Genomic DNA, 19509 nt, shown 5'->3' with positions numbered 1-19509 from the left:
GTGGTGTGACTGTTGTTCCACGCACACAGGGTTCTTACTAGTGGACTTACTTTGCCAGTCGCCTACTTTGCCTTGTAACGAAATTTACATGTAGTAGTGTATTCCAAAGAGAAGAACTGATCTGCCATATGTGATGCTTATTTTGTGTTAAATCTGTGACAGTGTCCCAGAGCTTTGAAATTCTATTTTGCCTGAAATCTTATATTATCTAGTATTTCTAATGACGCGGTTAATTCCCACATCAGGTGAATTATGTGAAATGGGTAAATGGGGAAGGGAATCAATATGCTAGGAACCAGAGTCAGGTTCCAGGTTCGGTTTTTGAAAACCGAACATGGAAAGTAACTTGAATCCCTTACATTTTAGGTGCAGTAACAACAGTTCTTTCTAGGAAGAACTACCTGTCCACTCTTAAGAATAAAGTTTTTCTAAATCTTTTCTTTATACAAGGATTATTTATACGATATCATTAAACTGGAAAAATTGGGTAGAAATTCATTGTCAGTTTTGAAAGCAAGGTTTTTTTCTCCTTGGTGATTTCTCTGTGCTAGCTTGGAAATGAATAGGAGAGGATTCTGAATCTTAAGGTATAAGAGAAGCTATCCTAATCATAACCCTTAATTGGAGAGTAAGATCTGCCAATGTCTTGAATATAATTGTGTCCTAGTACTTTAAATCAGTTACAATTTTATTTCCTTCCATGGTTTGTAAAATAAGAGCTTCTCATTTGCTGCTAGTTTTAATTTTTAGTTTTTAGTTTTTTTACTCCTGTCACCTTATTCTGGTTCATGTAATTATCAAATCTGCTGAGGAGGGACTGAGACTATGAACCCTTTGAAGTATACTCTGCATTTATTCTGTTCTACCTCCATTAAGAATTTTTCCATCTTTGCTTTAAGTTGGTGCACTTCCTGTTTTTGAAATTCCTAGGTAAGGTTTCTAGTCCCTTTGCAACTTAGTAAAGTTCCTGTGAGTTTTCACTTGACAGCAATGTAAGCCTCCACTGCTGGGATTGGATACATTTCCATTTACCCTCCTAGCAGTGCTAATTCTTCAATGATCTACCACCTTGTATGTCCTTTGGCTTGTTTCATATTTCATCAGTTAGTCTTTATGCAATTTTTCTTAATCTTTTCCTTCCATACCATCTCAAATTTATAAAAAAAAACAAAAACCAAAAAAACCCTGCTTTACTCTAAATAGGAGTTGATTTAAATACTTAAGATGTTCTTCATTTATACAAATAAAAATATGATTAAAAATATGATTAGTCATTCATTTTTAGGTCTTTCACTAATTGTACATTCTTAGACTCTTGCTTTGTTGAAAATTGCTATTAAATTGTTTTATAATTAGCATCTTAATTATTTTTTTGTGGCTAATGTACGTGCTTACAATTTTGTAAGATTAAGAATGTGGTCTCTGGAATCCCGAGCTATGGACTAGCTCACAATTTAGGGGCTATATTGTTCTGCATGTAATTAACACTGTCTTGCATTGTTCTTAAATTTGTTATATACCTCTGCTGTCCCACCTATTTGAAGATTTTGTTTGTTCCTGAAGGTAAAAGGTGGAATTTTATTCCATTTTTTTTTTACGTTCTTCGCAGCAACTAATACTGCATTATGTATATAATAACTGCTGCACAAACAGATGAGGACTTGTTAGTATCAAAATAACCTTTCTGCTCAGTCAGGTATGTAAGACAAGGTTCATTCAGAAGATGATTTGGGGCCTCATACGAAGATGTAGATCAGATGGGGAAGTCAGAGAAGGCTAACTTGAAAGAATTACTCCTTACCTGAGGCCCAAAAGCTGAGCACGGAATTGGTCAGAAGAAAGGGAGGGCAAAAAGTATTCTAGATGGAAGCAACAGCATTGCAAATGCCTGGAGAGGAGACGGTGCTTGAACCACTTAGGGAACTAAAAGTAGTAAATTGTGGGATACCAGGGGATGGCAAGATGATGTGTTGCTGGAGATGTAAGGAGGGGCAAGCCAGTGAAGGTATCTGTAAGCTTTGTTAAGGGATTTGGGCTTTAACCAACCCTAATCCAGTGAGTATTGGGAGTTCTTTACCCCAGTAGTTCAAACTAAGGTCCTGGTATAGGGTCTGATTGTTTTTTTGTTTTGTTTTGTTTTCTCCCCTGACCTGACTTGGCCTGGACCATTTGCTGTTATTGGTAGCAGAGCTGTAATCAGCCCAACCGACCCTGCTTGTGGGGTCAAGACGATGCAACTGGAATCACAGGCTGGGTGGGGGTGCAGGTATCCAAATTGAAACTGGGGACTGTTAGAGGAATAGATGCTGGGTAGAGAAAACGAGAATGTGCACCAACAGGTGAAGAATTGTGATTAGTATTGGGAAAACTGAGGTACTTTGAGCACTACAAAAGGAGATGCCCAAAACATGGAAGTACAGAATGAAGGATATTCTTGACATCAGTAGATTAATAGCTAAACTTTACTTGTGCTGAGAGGTGGAATGGATACAGGACTGAGCTATTAGTAACTAACATACAGGACCAGTAACATTCTTAGTGTGAAACTGTTTCTCGGGTTTTAGGTTAACTCACTTTTCTACTGCTGTATCCAGTAATTCTGTATATATTTTAGCAAATTGGGATTATCCACTGGCTTTTTGGGACACACATTCCTCAATTGGAAGGCCAAGGGTAATATTCAGGTTATGATTTTCAAAATCTGATTTTGCAACAGCAAATAGGAATTTCTGAATTCTCCTTAGTATATCCTCTACTAGTCCTGGAAGCCTCAGTTCATAGCATTCAGCTGGGAAGAAAATCGATGGTGTAGGGTCAATAGTCTGCCCTTTTTCTCGCACCTCCTGGTGGGCTGGGAGAGGGAGAAGGAAAGCAGGAGGAGCTCAGTGGTCAGACATGTTCAGGTTTTCCCTGTTCCACGTGTATAAGTGAAAAAAAGGCTGCTAAGGGGAGATTCTTCTTGTTCTACATTAATAACTCTGGAGGCTGAGGCCTCAACCTTGCCCCAACATGGATTTGTTTATTCATTTGTTCCTTCATTTGTAAAATATTTATTGAGTACCTCTTTCACTGAAGCTACAAAGGTGCTGGGGCCTGTTTAACATGTCCCATAACCAGCCTGTACAAGTATGGGGAGGGAGGGGGGAGGTGTAGGAGATGAAGTCACAGTGGTAGTGGGAGGCTAGATTGAGTAGTTAATGGGTGGATCCAGGTTGTGGGGCCTGAAGACTAAACAGATGGGGGGGGTGCTTTAAGAAAAATTATGAATGTAAAATCTCTAGGATTCTTTTCAAGGCCTTGGAAAGGGATTTTGTAAGTGAGAGGCCAGAAGTTTAAGCTGCTTTTCGTTCATGGTGAATCCACCCCAACACATAGGACATTGTAAATCACAGTAAGGATTTTGGCTCTGATATTGGAAGGATTTTGAACAGAAGAGGGACACTGATCAGCTTACATTTTAAAGGGATCACACAAATTGTTAAATGGAGAAAAGACCAGCAGAACAAGGGAAGAGCAAGGAGGGTTAGGAGGATACTGCGGTAATCATGCCGAGCAAAGATGAGGTCTTGGATTTAGATGTAGCCATAAAGTTAGAAGTAGCCACATGCAGTATATGTTTTGATGGTCAAGCTGACAACTGGGGATGAAGGTGAGTGTTGAGACTTAAGAGTGGTCAGATTATTCTAAGTAGTTTTTTAATTTTTGCCTGAGCAAATGGAAGGATAGAGTTTTACTGAGAATGGGGAAGGCTGTGGGAACTACAGGTTTAGAATGAATATCAGGAGTTTTTTTGTTTTTTTGTTTTTGTTTTATATTTTGGGTCTGAGCTGCTAGTTAGATGTCCAGAGGGAGACAAGTCAAGTAGGCAATAGATAAGTTGGAAGTTTGGTAAGGGGGTCTGGACTTGAAATAACAGGAATTAGAGTATCCTCTTATATTCTAAGGCTGTATGAATTCGTATAGGGAATAGACTAGAATACAGAAGAGAAAGTCTAAGAACTGAACTGTGGGGCATGCCAATGTTTAGCACTTGGGGAGGCGAGGATTAAACTAGGAAAATTTAAGAGAAGAGGCCAGGAAGATAGTAAGAAGACAGGAATGTGTGCCCCAAAGCCATGTGAAGACTTCTCAAAAAAGGTAGGACAGATTAATTGGCTAACTGGTAGGAATTCAAAGAATACGAAGATTTGGAAACTATTATTGAATTTTGCAAAGTAGGATGATTGGTGACCTCAAATGTGCTATTTGAAATGGGTTCAATATTCTTGGCATGAATTAAACTTAAGTATTGTGAAGAGACTTAGATGAATTATTTTTAGACTGCTTTTGTTGGGAACTAATCCTGTTGTGAAAACCTTCTTTAAAAAAGTCCTATGTTTAAACTTTGGGCTATAGCAATAAATAACCTATCTGAAAATAAGAGCTCAATCTGTCAATTTTAAATTATTTTTGTCAAAATCCCAAAATAGTGCACTTAAAAAAAAAAACTATGAAAAGCAATAGTAAATAAAAATTCATTTTGTTAAAGTTAACAGATACTTCATAGGAACTTTAAAAATGTATCACTTTTATTCAGAAATGTGTCCCTATATGTAGATTTATTTTGGACTTCTGTTGGTCTATTCAATGTGCTACTACCATACTATATTTAAAACAAACAAACTCTAAGTTCTGAAACGTGGTGGAAGAAGCCCTTGACTTGGTCAAGATTGTCTTGGTTATTTACCCTTTGCATTTACATATAAATTTTAGAATCAGGTTGTTGGTTTCTGCAAAAGGAAAAAAAATTTAGATTTTATTGATCAAGAGATCAGTTTGGTGAAGTGATATCTTTATAGTGTGTCTTGTAACCCATCAATATGGTATATCCTCTATTTCCCACATAATAGTTTATACATCTTTATAGAGGTGTTGTGTATCTTTTTGTTACTGAGTATTGGGTGAGATTTTTTAAGTGGTATGATTTTTAAAATTTCATTTTTTTTCTACATAAAAATGCAGGCAATTTTTGTTTTTAATATTCAACCTTGATCATATATTCTGATAGCTTATCTGTTGATGCTTTTGGATTTGTACATGAACAATCATGTAGACAGCTATTTCTTTCCAATCTTTCTACCTTTTATTTCTTTTATTGCACTGGCTAGGATTTCTAGAATGAAGTTGACTAGACATGGCAACAATGAAAATCCTTGCCTCATCGCCAACTTTAGAAGGAAAGCTTTCAACATTTTCTGATCTGTGCAATGTCTGTGGAAGTTCCCCTACATTTCTAGCTTAAGAATTTTTATTATGAATGGATGTTGAATTTTATCAAAACTATTTTCCTCTACATATACCATGATGATCATGTATTTTTCTCCTTTGTTCAGATAATTGATTTTTTTTTAAAGGTTTTTATTTTTTAGATTGTGCGTGAGCAGGGGGAGGGGCAGAGGCAGATGGAGAGGGAGAGAAACTCAGACTCCATGCTGAGCGTGGAGCCCCACACAGGCTCAATCCCATGACCCTGAGATCATGACCTGAGCTGAAACCAAGAGTCAGACACTTAACCGACTCAGCCACCCTGGTGCCCTCAGATAATTGATTTTCAAATGGCAAGTCCACTTTGTTTTTACCAGACTGGGTTTGGTAATTTCTTTAGAATTTTTGTATGTGTGTTCATGCATCAATTTGGTTTGCAGTTTTTCCCTTGTGTTGAAAGCAAGATGGCCTATTGAAGGGAATGATTAAAATGATGGGTATGTGAGCCATATAAGAATGTCATCATTTTTGTTTTGCTCACTTAATATTATAGATCTACTGACTAAACAAGTGAAAATAACTCAATAGACTTGTGGAGAGCAAGAACTGTAAATTTTTCTATCTATAGTTTTAGATTACTAATCAACCATATAGCTCGTTTTACAGTTTTCCTTTGGTCTACCAAACACAGTTTAATTGCAAATGCTTAGTGAAGTACATTTTAATCTTTGGCTCTCTACTGCTTACCCATGTGATAATTCCTCATGAAAAGGAAGTAAAGACTTTAATTATTTGCAATTAGAATCTGATTTAGTATTGCTGCCGTATTTAAAGACCTGGAGACGGGAGATTGGGCTGCTCTCACAATGAGTACAAATCCAGGGGAAACTGCACAAGCATGGTCCATGCTCTTGGCTGGTACCTGCCTGTGTTCTACTGTTTGTGAAGATCATTACTGCTGGAGTAAGAGTTGGGCCCATTGCCAGGTCAGGCGACAGATACACTGTTTCATGTGGAGAATATCCAGACCTTTGGACCTACCCCCAAGAAGGCTGCTTTCTTGGGCTTTTCTTTCTTGGAAGAGAGCCAGAAAACTGAAGGGCTAAAACTCCCTCATTGTGACCTGTTAGTCTGCAGTCTACAACTTTCTTTGCATATACATAAATGTACCTAGATGTTAGATTAACATCCTGATGTCAAGATTGACAAAAACAGTCTTTTTAAAATGCAGTGATTGATTAAATTCTGAGATGTACCATAAAATACCTATTTGAAAATAAGAATTCAGTTTATCAATGACTTAAGTTTTTTTTCTCATGTATCTCAAACCAAAATTAGTGGACTTAATAAAAGCTGACAAAAGCACTATGAATAAGTTAATTCCATAATACAGATATTAAGTACTATTATGATTTCAGAGTTTTAATTTTTAACATTTTATAGTCAGTGACTGGCTTTCATTAGACCTAAGTTTTTTACTGTTAAAATTACTTTGAAAAATACCATTAGTGTTTTCTTCTTAAAAAACCTTAAGCAAATATCAAAGATTAGAAGAATATTTCACATGAGAATTCTACTTTCAGTCAAAAGTTATTTCAGGAATGACAGATCTAGGAGGAATAAATTATAATGGCCAGACTAGCATTTGACAAGAATGAGTTAAGGTAGAAGGTTAGATTACCTTTTTGATTTTTGGGAGTTATACCTTTATTATCCAAAAAAACATTCAAGACAAACTAATAGGAAATACTCATACTGATATTTTTAACAAGTTAGTACTAGTGTGGAAAAATAGTATTACACCAACACTTGAATGGTGATAGAGCAAATAGAGGTTTTAATAAATTACAAATGCCCACTTTAATCTAACTGCATTTTGGGAGGTATTAGAATAGTTAGTACTTAAAATGACCTCAGTGCATTTTTGGAATGATTACACAGCACGAGACAGACTGTCCAATAATGTGGGAAATCTGGGGCGCCTGGGTGGCTCAGTTGGTTGGGCGACTGCCTTCGGCTCAGGTCATGATCCTGGAGTCCCGGGATCGAGTCCCACATCGGGCTCCCTGCTCAGCAGAGAGTCTGCTTCTCCCTCTGACCCTCCTCCCTCTCATGCTCTCTGTCTCTCATTCTCTCTCTCGCAAAAAAAAAAAAAAAAAAAAAAAAAAAAATGTGGGAAATCTTGTAGTTCTGGAGCAACTCCTCTAAAGTTTGGACAACAGTTAAAAGGTTATGTGTTAAATCATGAGAAGTGGTAGATTGGCTGGGCAGCTCAGTCCGTTAAGGGTCTGACTCTTGGATTTCAGCTCAGGTCATGATCTCATGGTCGTGAGGTTGAGCCCCGCATTGAGCTCCATGTTGAGTGTGGAGCCTGCTTGGGATTCTCTCTCCCCTTCTTCCTCTACCCCTTCCTGCCCCAACCTGTGCACCCTCTGTCTTCCTTAAAAAAAAAAAAAATCATGGTAAGTGGATATGGGTTAGAATTGGATTGCCCTGAAGGCTCATCTGAAGGTAGAAAGATAAGATTAATAAGGTAGAATTCTGTACTATTGTCAGTTTTATTAGTGTTATGCTATATTCTAACTTCAGCCACACTTGCAAAAAAAAAACACACTAGAGATCAGTGTTCAACATGAATTCTGAATAAGTGATTTTTCTTTAAAGAATGAAATGTTACATTTATTTGCATTTTCAGATACTATTTTCAGATAAATTTAACTCCTGAGATTTTCAAACCCCTTCAAGAAGCCGTAGATTAGGAGTTTGGAGTATCATAATTGGCATGTGCATAGTTGTCCCTTTAAATTCTTACACTCGTGTCAGTTGTCTAATTTATCTTAGTCTCACTTTGCTTAGAATTTCTGATAAGGGACAGGATTTGAAGTTGTGGAAAAAGCACTTCATAAAATACAAAAGATTACACAGTTTTTCTATACCCTTCGAGTGTAAAGGTTGGGATGCCAAAAGCTCGAAAGAGACCGCCAGTGCATGTCCCTTTCCAAGAAAGATAATCCTAAAGGTTTTGAATTTATGAATGAATGTGTACCTGTTTTCAACTCCTGATCTGTGTAAGAATTCTTGATTCAGCTTGTTAGGGAAACCTGTCTTCTGCATCTTTGGAGTGAACTGATGGGGTGGCTTCTTGAGAATGTAGGTGAAGAAAGGGTATTTAATGCTTGCCTTGGGTGCTCTTTGTCATGTCAGCCCACATAGCAGATGGAACTAGAATTTCTTGCTGGGTGTAGGATTAACGGGCATAATTTGGGGGTTTCCAGTGTTCTTTCTTTCAGGGCCTCTAGAGTGAAAGGACAGTACTGGATCTGTCCCAAGTCTATGCACGGTAGAGCTGAATGACTTTATATTCAAATCTTGGCTCAGCTCTGATTCTGTAATTCAAGAAGGACTAGACCCCATATATTTATGAATATGACTAGCTAGTTCTTCTTTTAGTTCTGTAGGAGACAGCATTTTCTGTTATGACCCTGGTTACTAAATTCTTAACATTCTACACGTATTACCACATATGACCTTTAGAAGAGTCATGTGATCTGGAATTCTCATGTAATATTGAGGAAATCTGAATTCATTTCTTTGTTATGCCATTTATTTGGTGGCTACTGCAATTGCGTGTAACCTGTGTCACATGTCTGTTTTAAAATGTGCACTATAATAGAAACTGATTCAGGGTTGCAATGAGGACTAGTGATGTAATGATTCTTTTATGTTTCAAGTTTTGGCTGGTCACGGGCAAGTCCATATTCTGTACATTTATTGCTAGTAGGTGGGGTTCTAATTAACTGGGGAACCTCTTTGAAATAAAGCTTTATAAAATACTTTATAAGGTATGTGCTATAATTCTTTTTTTTTTTTTTTAAGATTTTATTTATTTATTTGAGAGAGAATGAGAGACAGAGAGCACGAGAAGGAAGAGGGTCAGAGGGAGAAGCAGACCCCCTGCTGAGCAGGGAGCCCAATGTGGGACTCGATCCCGGGACTCCAGGATCATGACCTGAGCCGAAGGCAGTCGCTTAACCAACTGAGCCACCCAGGCGCCCGCTATGTGCTATAATTCTATAAGGGTGGTGGTGATTTCTAAAATTGACAAATCATGGAGACTATAGATTTTCATAAGTCTTTGTATTGAATACTAATATTTTAAAAAATGTTCCAGAGTTATTTTATTACCTGTTATCTGGATAGTTGACTTTAACTTTCCTGTTCCCCACTTTCTTCACATATAAAATGTGGATACTAATAGTACCTACCTTATGGAATTAATAATAAAGGAGATAACTTATATGAAGTATACCAGTATCTGGTACATGGTAAATTACTCCTTAGGTGCTTATTAGGTTTATTATTGTTCATAGTAGTATTAATAATACAACTCCATAGCATGGCATAATAGGACATATAATCCAGAAAAGTTTAAATCTTGAGGAAATAAGTTAGATTTCATAATATCTGATACGATCACTATTTTAGGGCACACACAGTTCTTTGAACCGGGAGCCCTGTTCGCCGTTTAACAAGTGGTTTAAATGCTGACGATCCAGAATAAGCTTCATTTGATTTTATGCTCATTTTCAAAATAGTTGCATGCTATTGGAGAAGTATAAAATTTGTTCATGTGGTCAAATACAGAGCATCAAGTATCAGTTCTAACCTATGTAGAGACCAGCGTATTTTACTTGCTTTCAGGAAAATCAAAAGCAATCTCTCCATCTTTGAATTGCTGCTATTGTACATCACAATTAGAAGTATTCATACCCTGAATTTCTGGTCTTACAAACCTTTTGTCCCTCAGTGTGTTCCTTTCTTCCCTTTCTCTCCCAGTTTTCTATCCATCCTTTTTCCTAATTTTTTTTCTCTCCATGAACATTTGTTGAGCACTTACAAAAGGCACAACCCATTGCCCAACAGTGTTCTTAGTGTTTAAAGAGTTTATAGCTTGCTGGTAGTGCTGGTATGACTTGTTTAGTGGTGGGCTGTGGGGAAGGACTTGGACTTGTGGTCAGTGTGGATCAGTGGTAATTTCTTGAGATAAAAGGGATGCTCCTGAAAATGAATTTTTTGGATGTGAATGAAGGGGGGCGGGACAGGGATTGAAGTTGGTGAAGCCATTTTGGAGACTTTGTTTAATTTTGCATTAATTCTTCTAATATTCTAAGGTGAGAAGGACCTAAAAGAGTTTAGAGACCTGGACACTGTTGACAATAGGAACAAAACAAGGAAAAAATTTAAAAGCAAAATGACAAAACAAGGTGACCAGATACAAAGGGTAAAAGGACAGGAAGAACTCAATGGTAGTGCATGGTTTAGCGCGAGTTATGCATATTAGGAAGTTACTACTCATAATAATAGAGCAAATCTGGGAATAAGAAAAGAAAATTAGGGCGCCTGGGTGGCTCAGTCGTTAAGCGTCTGCCTTCGGCTCAGGTCATGATCCCAGGGTCCTGGGATCGAGCCCCACATCGGGCTCCTGGCTCAGCGAGGAGCCTGCTTCTCCCTCTCCCTCTGCCTCTCTCCCTGCTCATGTTCTCTCTCTCTCTGTATCTCTGTGTCTCAAATGAATGGATAAAATCTTTAAAAAAAAAAAAAAAATTAAATATTGTATAATTTGAATATGAAGTGCCAGTAGGGCGTTTATGTAGAATTATGGGTTTCTGATTACATTGTTTAACAGAAATTTTTTTAGTAGTTTATATTAGGGATTATTTTCAACAATCTCCTTGCATTCTATGATACACTATAAAAAGTGTTATATTTACAGATGTAATTAAATATTTTATGTTCTAGTGGGCAGATTATCCATTGTATGGTGTTCTTGATTTGATGGGTATGGTTTGCTCTAAATTATTTTTGGGTCATAACACACTTGCTATTAATAAAAGATGGCACATCATTTTAGCATTTGACTTGGAACATAAATAAAGACAAGTATTTCATAAAGATGATGTAATTGACAAATGAGCTTTGAATAATGCCCAGTTGGGTATTTGGAAAGGTCATTTTATCATTTGTTACACTGCTTAATTATGAATATCAAAACATAATGAGATTAAGTGTTTAGCCTATAAAAGTTATAGATGCTGTTTTTAAAAACATGGGTAACTAAAAAATTACAATAATAAAACAAATTTATTGTAATGGCATAATGGACACAGAGATGTTAAAGAATTAAATAGTTCTACCCACCTTCTAGTCCCCCTCCAATACCTCAATGTTAAAAGTTTGAGGTGTATACTTATATACCTTTTTGGCTCATTATATAAATTTTTATGGCTAAAAACTTGTGTATTCTTTGGAAGTGCTACAAAAATAAGATCATACTATACATATTACTGACACTTAAATTTTTACTTAAAAAAAAACACATGGACATCCGTATCAGACCCACAGACCTAATTCATTTTTTAATAGCTGGATAACATTTCATTATTCAGTTTTTCCTGTGTTGAGGTTGTTAGTCTGAAAAGTCATAAATTGAGTCTCTTGGGACTTTAGTTATAAAAGCCATTTATATGCAAAAGAAAAACAATGAAAACTTTCTTCCTAATATTCATACTGTATATTTCATTTTATTGTCTTACCGCTTTAGGTAGCATTACCAAAACAATACTACATGGTAGTAGTGAGAGATGTCATATTTTAATACCTATTAGTTTGGTATGTTACTATTTAAGAATTTAATAAAAAATACCATGAATATATGAATCAGTGTGAAATGCAGGACTTGGAGAGCAACCCATATGCAGCCTCTTGAACAGTCATGCTGTTTAAAAAAAAAAAAGACTTGGATTTTGATTTTTCTTAGGGCAATCTATGAAAATGAATATTTTATTACTAGTAATAGTAATCCTCGTGATACTGCTATATAATAACACTGTTTAACTTCTTTTTATCCTTGTATTTCACATTGGAAGCAGATGTGTATGTATTAAATTTTTGGCTATCTATTTTGTGCAATACTTTTAGTCCCATCTGACTTAATGGCTCTGCATTATATTCTTTTTTTCCCCCCAGAAAGTCAAATAAAGCAAACCACTTTACCCCTTCACAACCACAGCAACATGAACGAAGATCTTAATGTAAAGAAGGAAATGGTTTTAGGGTATCCTTCAAAAAATAAATCCTTGGAAGATGAAAGAAGTCAATTACATTCCAGGAAAAAACGTTTCTTATCCTATCCAAGATATGTGGAAGTCATGGTTACAGCTGACGCTAAAATGGTTCATCATCATGGACAGAATCTGCAGCACTATGTACTAACTCTAATGTCAATTGTAAGTAAACTCATCCTTTAAGCTTTCTAAGATGTTTAATGTTTTCTTCACAGTTAACTTCAGAGTTACTTGAGCAACTTTTTAACACTTGAAAATCTCTGAAAACACTTATTAAAAATACTTGAATTATTCTTTATCATGTGAATACTTTCTACCCCTTAGTGAAGGGTAGCACTGATCTTTTGCCCCTTGAATCTGATTTTTAAACCCTCTTATTTCTGAACAGAAGGAAGGGGATACTATTTTGCTGTTGCTACACTTGCCAAATCAGAAATTAGATCAAATGATATTTTGTTTTTTAAGTTTTTAATTCCAGCATAGTTAACATAGTGTTATATCAGCTTCAGGTGAATAAGTATAGTGATTCAACCATTCTATACATTACTTAGTGCTCATTGTGATAAATGTACTCTTTAATCCCCATCACCTATTTCATCCACCTCCCTCTCTGGTAACTATCAGTTCTCTATTGTTAAGAGTCTATTTCTTGGTTTCTTTTTTTTTTTTTTCCTTTGCTCGTTTGTTAAATTCCACATATGAGTGAGATCATGTAATATTTGTCTTTCTCTGACTTAATTTGCTTAGCATTATACTCTCTAGCTCCATCCATGTTGTTGCAAATGGCAAGGTTTAATTTCTTATGGCTGAGTAATATTCCATTGTGTGTGTGTGTGTGTGTGTATTCACACCACCTCTTCTTTATCCATTCATGTATCAGTGGACACTTGGGCTATTTCCATAATTTGGCTGTTGTAAATAATGCTGCCTTAAACATAGGGGTGTGTGTATCTCTTTGAATTAGTGTTTTTGTATTTTTGGGTAAATACCCACTAGTGTGATTACTGGATTGTAGGGTATTTCTATTAACTTTTCGAGGAACTTCCACACTGTTCTCTATAGTGGCTACACCAGTTTGTCTTCCCAGGAATGGTGGAAGAGGGTTCCTTTTTCTCCACATCCTCACCAACACTTGTTATTTTTTGTACTTTTGATTTTAGCCATTCTGACTGGTGTGAGGTGGTATCTCATTGTAGTTTTGATTTGCATTTCCCTGATGATGAGTAATGTTGAGCATTTTTTCATGTGTTGGCTATCTGGATGTCTTTGGAGAAATGTCTGTTCATGTCCTCTGCCCATTTTTTAATTGGATTATTTGTTTTTAAGGTATTGAGTTGTATCAGATCTTTATATATTTTGGATACTACTCTTTATTGGATATGCCATTTGCAAATATCTTCTCCCATTCCATAGGTTGCTTTTTAGTTTTGTTGATTGTTTCCTTTGCTATGCAGAAGCTTTGTAATTTTTTTTAGAAGCTTTGTATTTTGATGTCGTCCCAATAGTTTTATTTCCCTTGCTTTAGGAGACCTCTCTAAAAAAACTGTTACTATGGCTGATGCCAGAAAAATGCTGCCTGTGTTCTCTTCTAGGATTTTTATGGTTTCAGGTCTCACATTTAGGTCTTTAATCCATTTTGAGTTTATTTTTGTGCATGGTGTGAGAAAGTGATCTGGTTTCATTCTTTTGCATGTAGTTGTCCAGTTTAACCAGCACCATTTGTTGAAGAGATTTTTTTCCCATTGGATATTCTTTCCTGCTTTGCTGAAGATTAATTGACCATATGGTTGTGGATGTATTTCTGGGTTTTCTGTTCTGTTGATCTACATGTCTATTTTTATGCCAGTACTGTATTATTTTAATTACTACAGCTTTGTAATATAACCTGAAGTCTGGAATTGTGATGTCTTCAGCTTTGCTTTTCTTTTTAAGATGCTTTGGTTATTCAGGGTCTTTTGTGGTTCCATACAAATTTTAGGATTTTTTGTTCTAGCTCTGTGAAAAATGCCATTGGTATTTTGATGGGGATTGCATTAAATGTGTAGATTACTTTGGATAGTATAGGAATTTTAACAATATTTGTTCTTCCAGTCCATGAGCATGGAATGCCTTGCCATTTCTTTGGATCTTCTTGAGCTTTTTTCATCAGTGTTTTATAGTTTTTAGAGTATAGACCTCTCACCTCTTTGGTTAAGCTTCCTAGATATTTGGTTTTTTAGAACACCTGTAAATGGGATTATTTTCTTGCTTTTTCTGCTGCTTCATTGTTGGTGTATAAAAATGGAACAAATTTCGGGCGCCTGGGTGGCTCAGTCGTTAAGCGTCTGCCTTCGGCTCAGGTCATGATCCCAGGGTCCTGGGATCGAGCCCCACATCGGGCTCCCTGCTCTGTGGGAAGCCTGCTTCTCCCTCTCCCACTCCCCCTGCTTGTGTTCCTGCTCTCGCTATGTCTCTCTCTGTCAAATAAATAAATAAAATCTTTAAAAAAAAAAAATGGAACAAATTTCTGTACATTGATTTTTGTATCCTGTGACTTTACTGAATTCATTTATCAGTTCTAGTAGTATTTTGGAGTCTTTAGGGTTTTCTATATATAGTATCACCCCATCTGCAAATAGTGAACGTTTTACTTCTTAACAATTTGGGTGCCTATTATTTTGTTGTCTAATTGCTATGGCTAGAATTTCCAGTACTATGTTGAATAAAAGTAATAAGAGTAGACACCCTTGTCATGTTCCTGATTTTATAGGAAAAGCTCTGTTTTTCCCCATTGAGTATGACTTTGGCTGTGGGTTTTCCTTTCCTCTTTCTTTTTTTTAAGATTCTATTTATTTATTTGAGCGAGCACACAAACGGGGAGGGGCAGAGGGAGAGAGACAAGCAGACTCCCCACTGAATGGGGAATCCAAGATGAGGCTCGATCCCAGGACCCTGAAATCATGACCTGGGCTGAAGTCAGATGCTTGACCAACTGAGCCACCCAGGTACCCCAGCTGTGGGTTTTTCATTATGTTGAGGTAATGTTTTCTCTAAACCTACTTTGTTAAGTGTTTTTATCATGAATGGATGTTTTCCTTTGTCAAATGCTTTTTTCTGCATCTATTCAAATGATCATATGGTTTTTATCCTTACTGATGTGATGTATCACATTGATTGATTTGCGAATATTGAACCATCCTTGCATCCCAGGAAAAAATCCTGCTTAATCATGGTGAATGATTTTTTTTTTTTTTAATGTATTGTTGGATTCAGCTTGGTAGTATTTTGTTGAGGATTTTTGCATCTATGTTCATCAGAGATACTGGCCTGTGGTTCTATTTTGTGTGGTATCTCTATCTGGTTTTGATATCAGGATGATACTGGCCTCATAGAATGAATTTGGAAATTTTCCTTCTGCTTCTATTTTTTGGGATAGTTTGAGGAGAATAGATATTAACTCTTTAAATATTTGTAATTCACCCGTGAAGCCATCTGGTCCTGGACTTCTGTTTGTTGGGAGTTTTTTGATTACTGATTCAGTTTCATTCCTGGTAATCAGTCTATTCAAAGTTTCTATTTCTTCCTGCTTCAGTTTTGATAGGTTATATGTTTTTTAGGAATTCATTTCTTTAAGGTTGTCCAATTTGTTGGCATATAACTTTTTATAATCTCTTAAAACTGTATTTCTGTGGTGTTGGTGTTTCATTTGTGACATTTGTGACTTTATTTGGATCCTCTTTTGTGATGAGTCTGACTAGAGGCTTATCCATTTTGTTCTTTCAAAGAACTAGCTCCTGGTTTTATTAATCTATTTTTTTTTAAATTTCTATATTTGTGCTCTAATCTTTATTTCCTTCCTTCTGCTGGTTTTGGGTTTTGTTTCTTTTTCTAGCTCCTTTACGTGTAAGCTTAGGTTGTTCATTTGACATTTTTCTTCTTACGGTAGGCCTGTATTGCTATAGACTTCCTTATTAGAACCACTTTTGCTGCATCCCAAAGATTTTGGACCATTGTCTTCATTTTCATTGGGAGAAATGATATTTTAAATTGTAAATGTATTTATGGGGATAAAAGGATAGATTATTACTGAGAGCTGCTTTAGCAAATTTGGAACATAAGATCACCGTAGCTGTGAGAGCTCTTGATCTGATATTAACATCTCTGTTGAGCAGGGGTGGTGGCGTATCCGTGGAACAGAATTACAGTCCTAGTGAAGGACCTATCTATACAAGATTCTATACATACACCTACTTAAATCTGTTGTCTGGGACATTTCTGGATTTAGGCCTGTTTTGAAGTAATTACTAAAAGCCACCCCCCTTTTGTGCTCAGAAGTCTCCTGGTTTAGTTAATGAATTAGTCACTTATTTATATAGATTTAGGGTATTGGAACTTATCTAATGGCTAGACGTACCTCTATTCACATGTAGGGAATTCAGGCCCACTTGATTGAACAGACTTGGCCAGGATACATCTATTGGCCATTGTAAATTTTTCTTAGCTAGGAATGCCCAGCTAAGTACGTTTTGACTTGAAGAAACTAAGACCCTGTTATTTTCCTTATATATAACATTTCACCTTAAATTCTTATGATTATATGTGCTTAAGAATACATGGCCCCTGTTGCCTAAGCACAGTATCTGGTACAAAGTGGGCATCCGTAGTTAATGAAAGATAGAATGAATAGTGATTAAAGTAATACTTTTTTTTCAGAAAGCATGACATCGTAATAGACCCCAAAAACAGATGATTCAAAATGATTTCTGAAATTGTACAAAATGGACACTTGTGGCCTTGAAATTTAAAATCAAAACAGAGCTATACATAGAAATTTGTCCTGATAACATGCTTTTACCTCTGAATCTGAAGTAATTTAGATGTGTAATTATCTAGATGTATAATTATCTACATGTGGGTGTGGCATGATCATTATGAGGGGATTCTAATAAGAGCACGGACACAGAGGATGTTTGTTGATAATATAGGATATTGAATCAATTATTTGGACCAGTATAGGATAAACTTTGTAATTTTAAATGGTTAAAGGAGATTTTCATTAAGAAAACTGTGGGGAAGAGGGTAAGGATACTGAAGGAAAATATTAGATTTTGTAAATGCATCAGATTGTGAAGACTGCTTAATGATGGGCAACTTTGATACCTGTGCTATGGAAATATGGACTAGAAGGAGGAAAGGAGAACAAGAGGAATGTTTATTGAAAAAATTTTGAAATAGCTACATGCAGTTTTGGTGATAATGGCATCCTCAGAAGAGTTTTTGTTACCTGTATTTCACATAAAAATCAATATAATCACTGTTTGGAAGATACTGTGACATAACCTGGAGATTACTGAAGTTGTCCGTGGGAGTTTTAAGGCCACAGTTCATCAAGGGCAAAACAGATCTTTTGACTTCATAGAAAGTAAGTCAGCTTCTCAGACTGCTTGAAACAGTAGCCCAATGTATGCACGTATCACTTTCTAGGTTCTTAGTCCCACTAGGACAGCCAATTTCAATTGAAGATTAGTTTATAGATCTAGTCAGCTGGTTGTGTTGAGCTCTCATTCACAAGGAGATGGACCACAGTGGGGTTAGGAAAGAGGGAAGCATTCCAAATGTAGATGGATAGGAGGAAAAATTTAGAGTCTCTCTTTTGAGGTGGTTTGGGTTTTGTATATATTTTCTTTCCTCTTCAGAGGTCAAATTTCAGGTGATTTATAAATTACCTTTTTCATTAAAAGAATGTGTGTAATTTAAGAAACAAAAATGAGGATAGGGATAAAGAGGCAAACCAAGAAACACTCTTAACTATAGAGAACAAACTGATGATTACTAGAGGGGAGGTGGGTTGGGGGAATGAGGGAAACCGGTGATGGGGATTAAGGAGAGCACTTGTGGTGAGCATAGTACACTGTATGTTAACTAACTGGAATTTTAAATAAAAAGTTAAAGAATGTTCAGACAAGGATACAGGAAAGTCAGCAGACTTTCTGCATATATATATATTAGTGAAAAGCCATGATCACAATTATATTTGCAGATAAAAACCTGCAGATATAAACCACGCGAAAGGAAACTCTGAGCAAGAATGACAGGCTCTCCTTTTTTTGCCTGGGACTTTCCTAGTTGTGATGTTAAGACTCATGTCCCTGGAAACCCTGTAGTCCTAGGCAAACTGGGACCGTTGGGCACACCTTATAGAGTTGGTCAAATTTAGTTCAACTTGTTTTATCTCCACAACTGAATTCTATTTCCCAAAATTGCTCTGAAGAGGTAAGAGGAATGCTGTCTCCAAGTAAGTGTCCACGGATGTTTCCAACTGAGGAAGGAGCTGTTGAGATTTTGCACATTCTGTCCTCATTTTTAAGAAGGTATTAACTGCATTTATTCAAACACACACAGGATATTGGTAATGTTCTTGGTGATAGTGATTTAGGAAAAAGACAAGAAAATGCGATTTAGACTTGAAGTATAATTGTGAACCACTTAAGAGTTCAAAGTCACAAAAAAGTTTTTGTTTGTTGGCTCCAGATAGGGGAAATAGCTGAATGCTTCAACACTGAGCAAATGGATTATATACATCATTTAGAGATAGGATTATCTACCGTTAACCATCTTGCACAAAGTAAACCTTTGTAGTGTCTTAAACTTTTTCTTTCAACAATTTAACAAAATGTCTACGTACAGTGATAGAGAAATGTTGTGTGATTTAATTCACTAGAGTGCTGTACAAATAGTGTAGTGATCTCTTATTCAAAGTGATTTCAAGGGGCACCTAGGTGGCTCAGTCAATTGTTTGCCTTCAGCTCAGGTCATGACCCCAGGGTCCTGGGATCGAGCCCTGCATTAGGCTCCCTGCTCAGCGTGGAGTCTGCTGCCCCTGCCCCTCCCCCTTCCCCTGCTCATGCTCTCTCTCTCAAATAAATAAACAAAATCTTTTTTTTTTTTTTTCCAGGAGAACTCTTTATTATTTATTTTTTATTCTTATGTTAATCCCCATACATTACATCATTAGTTCTAGATGAAGTGTTCCATGATTCATTGTTCGTGCACAACACCCAGTGCTCCATGCAGAACGTGCCCTCCTCAATACCCACCACCAGGCCAACCCATCCTCCCACCCCCCTCCCCTCTAGAACCCTCAGTTTGTTTTTCAGAGTCC

General features: G+C 36.5%; 1 protein-coding gene across 1 annotated transcript in view; it reads left to right on the top strand.

Moving 5' to 3' along the window:
- ADAMTS20 (ADAM metallopeptidase with thrombospondin type 1 motif 20) overlaps positions 1-19509 on the top strand; it is a 160158-nt gene that overhangs the window by 20143 nt on the left and 120506 nt on the right. The window contains exon 4 of the mRNA XM_081818953.1: positions 12271-12530. Coding sequence (XP_081675079.1) covers positions 12271-12530 — 260 coding nt within the window. The remainder of the gene's footprint in view (positions 1-12270; positions 12531-19509) is intronic.

The sequence above is a fragment of the Leptonychotes weddellii genome, chromosome 5, assembly GCF_054177405.1.
Source record: "Leptonychotes weddellii isolate Sample4059 chromosome 5, ASM5417740v2, whole genome shotgun sequence".
Taxonomy (NCBI): domain Eukaryota; kingdom Metazoa; phylum Chordata; class Mammalia; order Carnivora; family Phocidae; genus Leptonychotes; species Leptonychotes weddellii.
The sequence above is the reverse complement of the archived record's forward strand: the minus strand, read 5'-3'. Positions and strand labels throughout refer to the sequence as shown.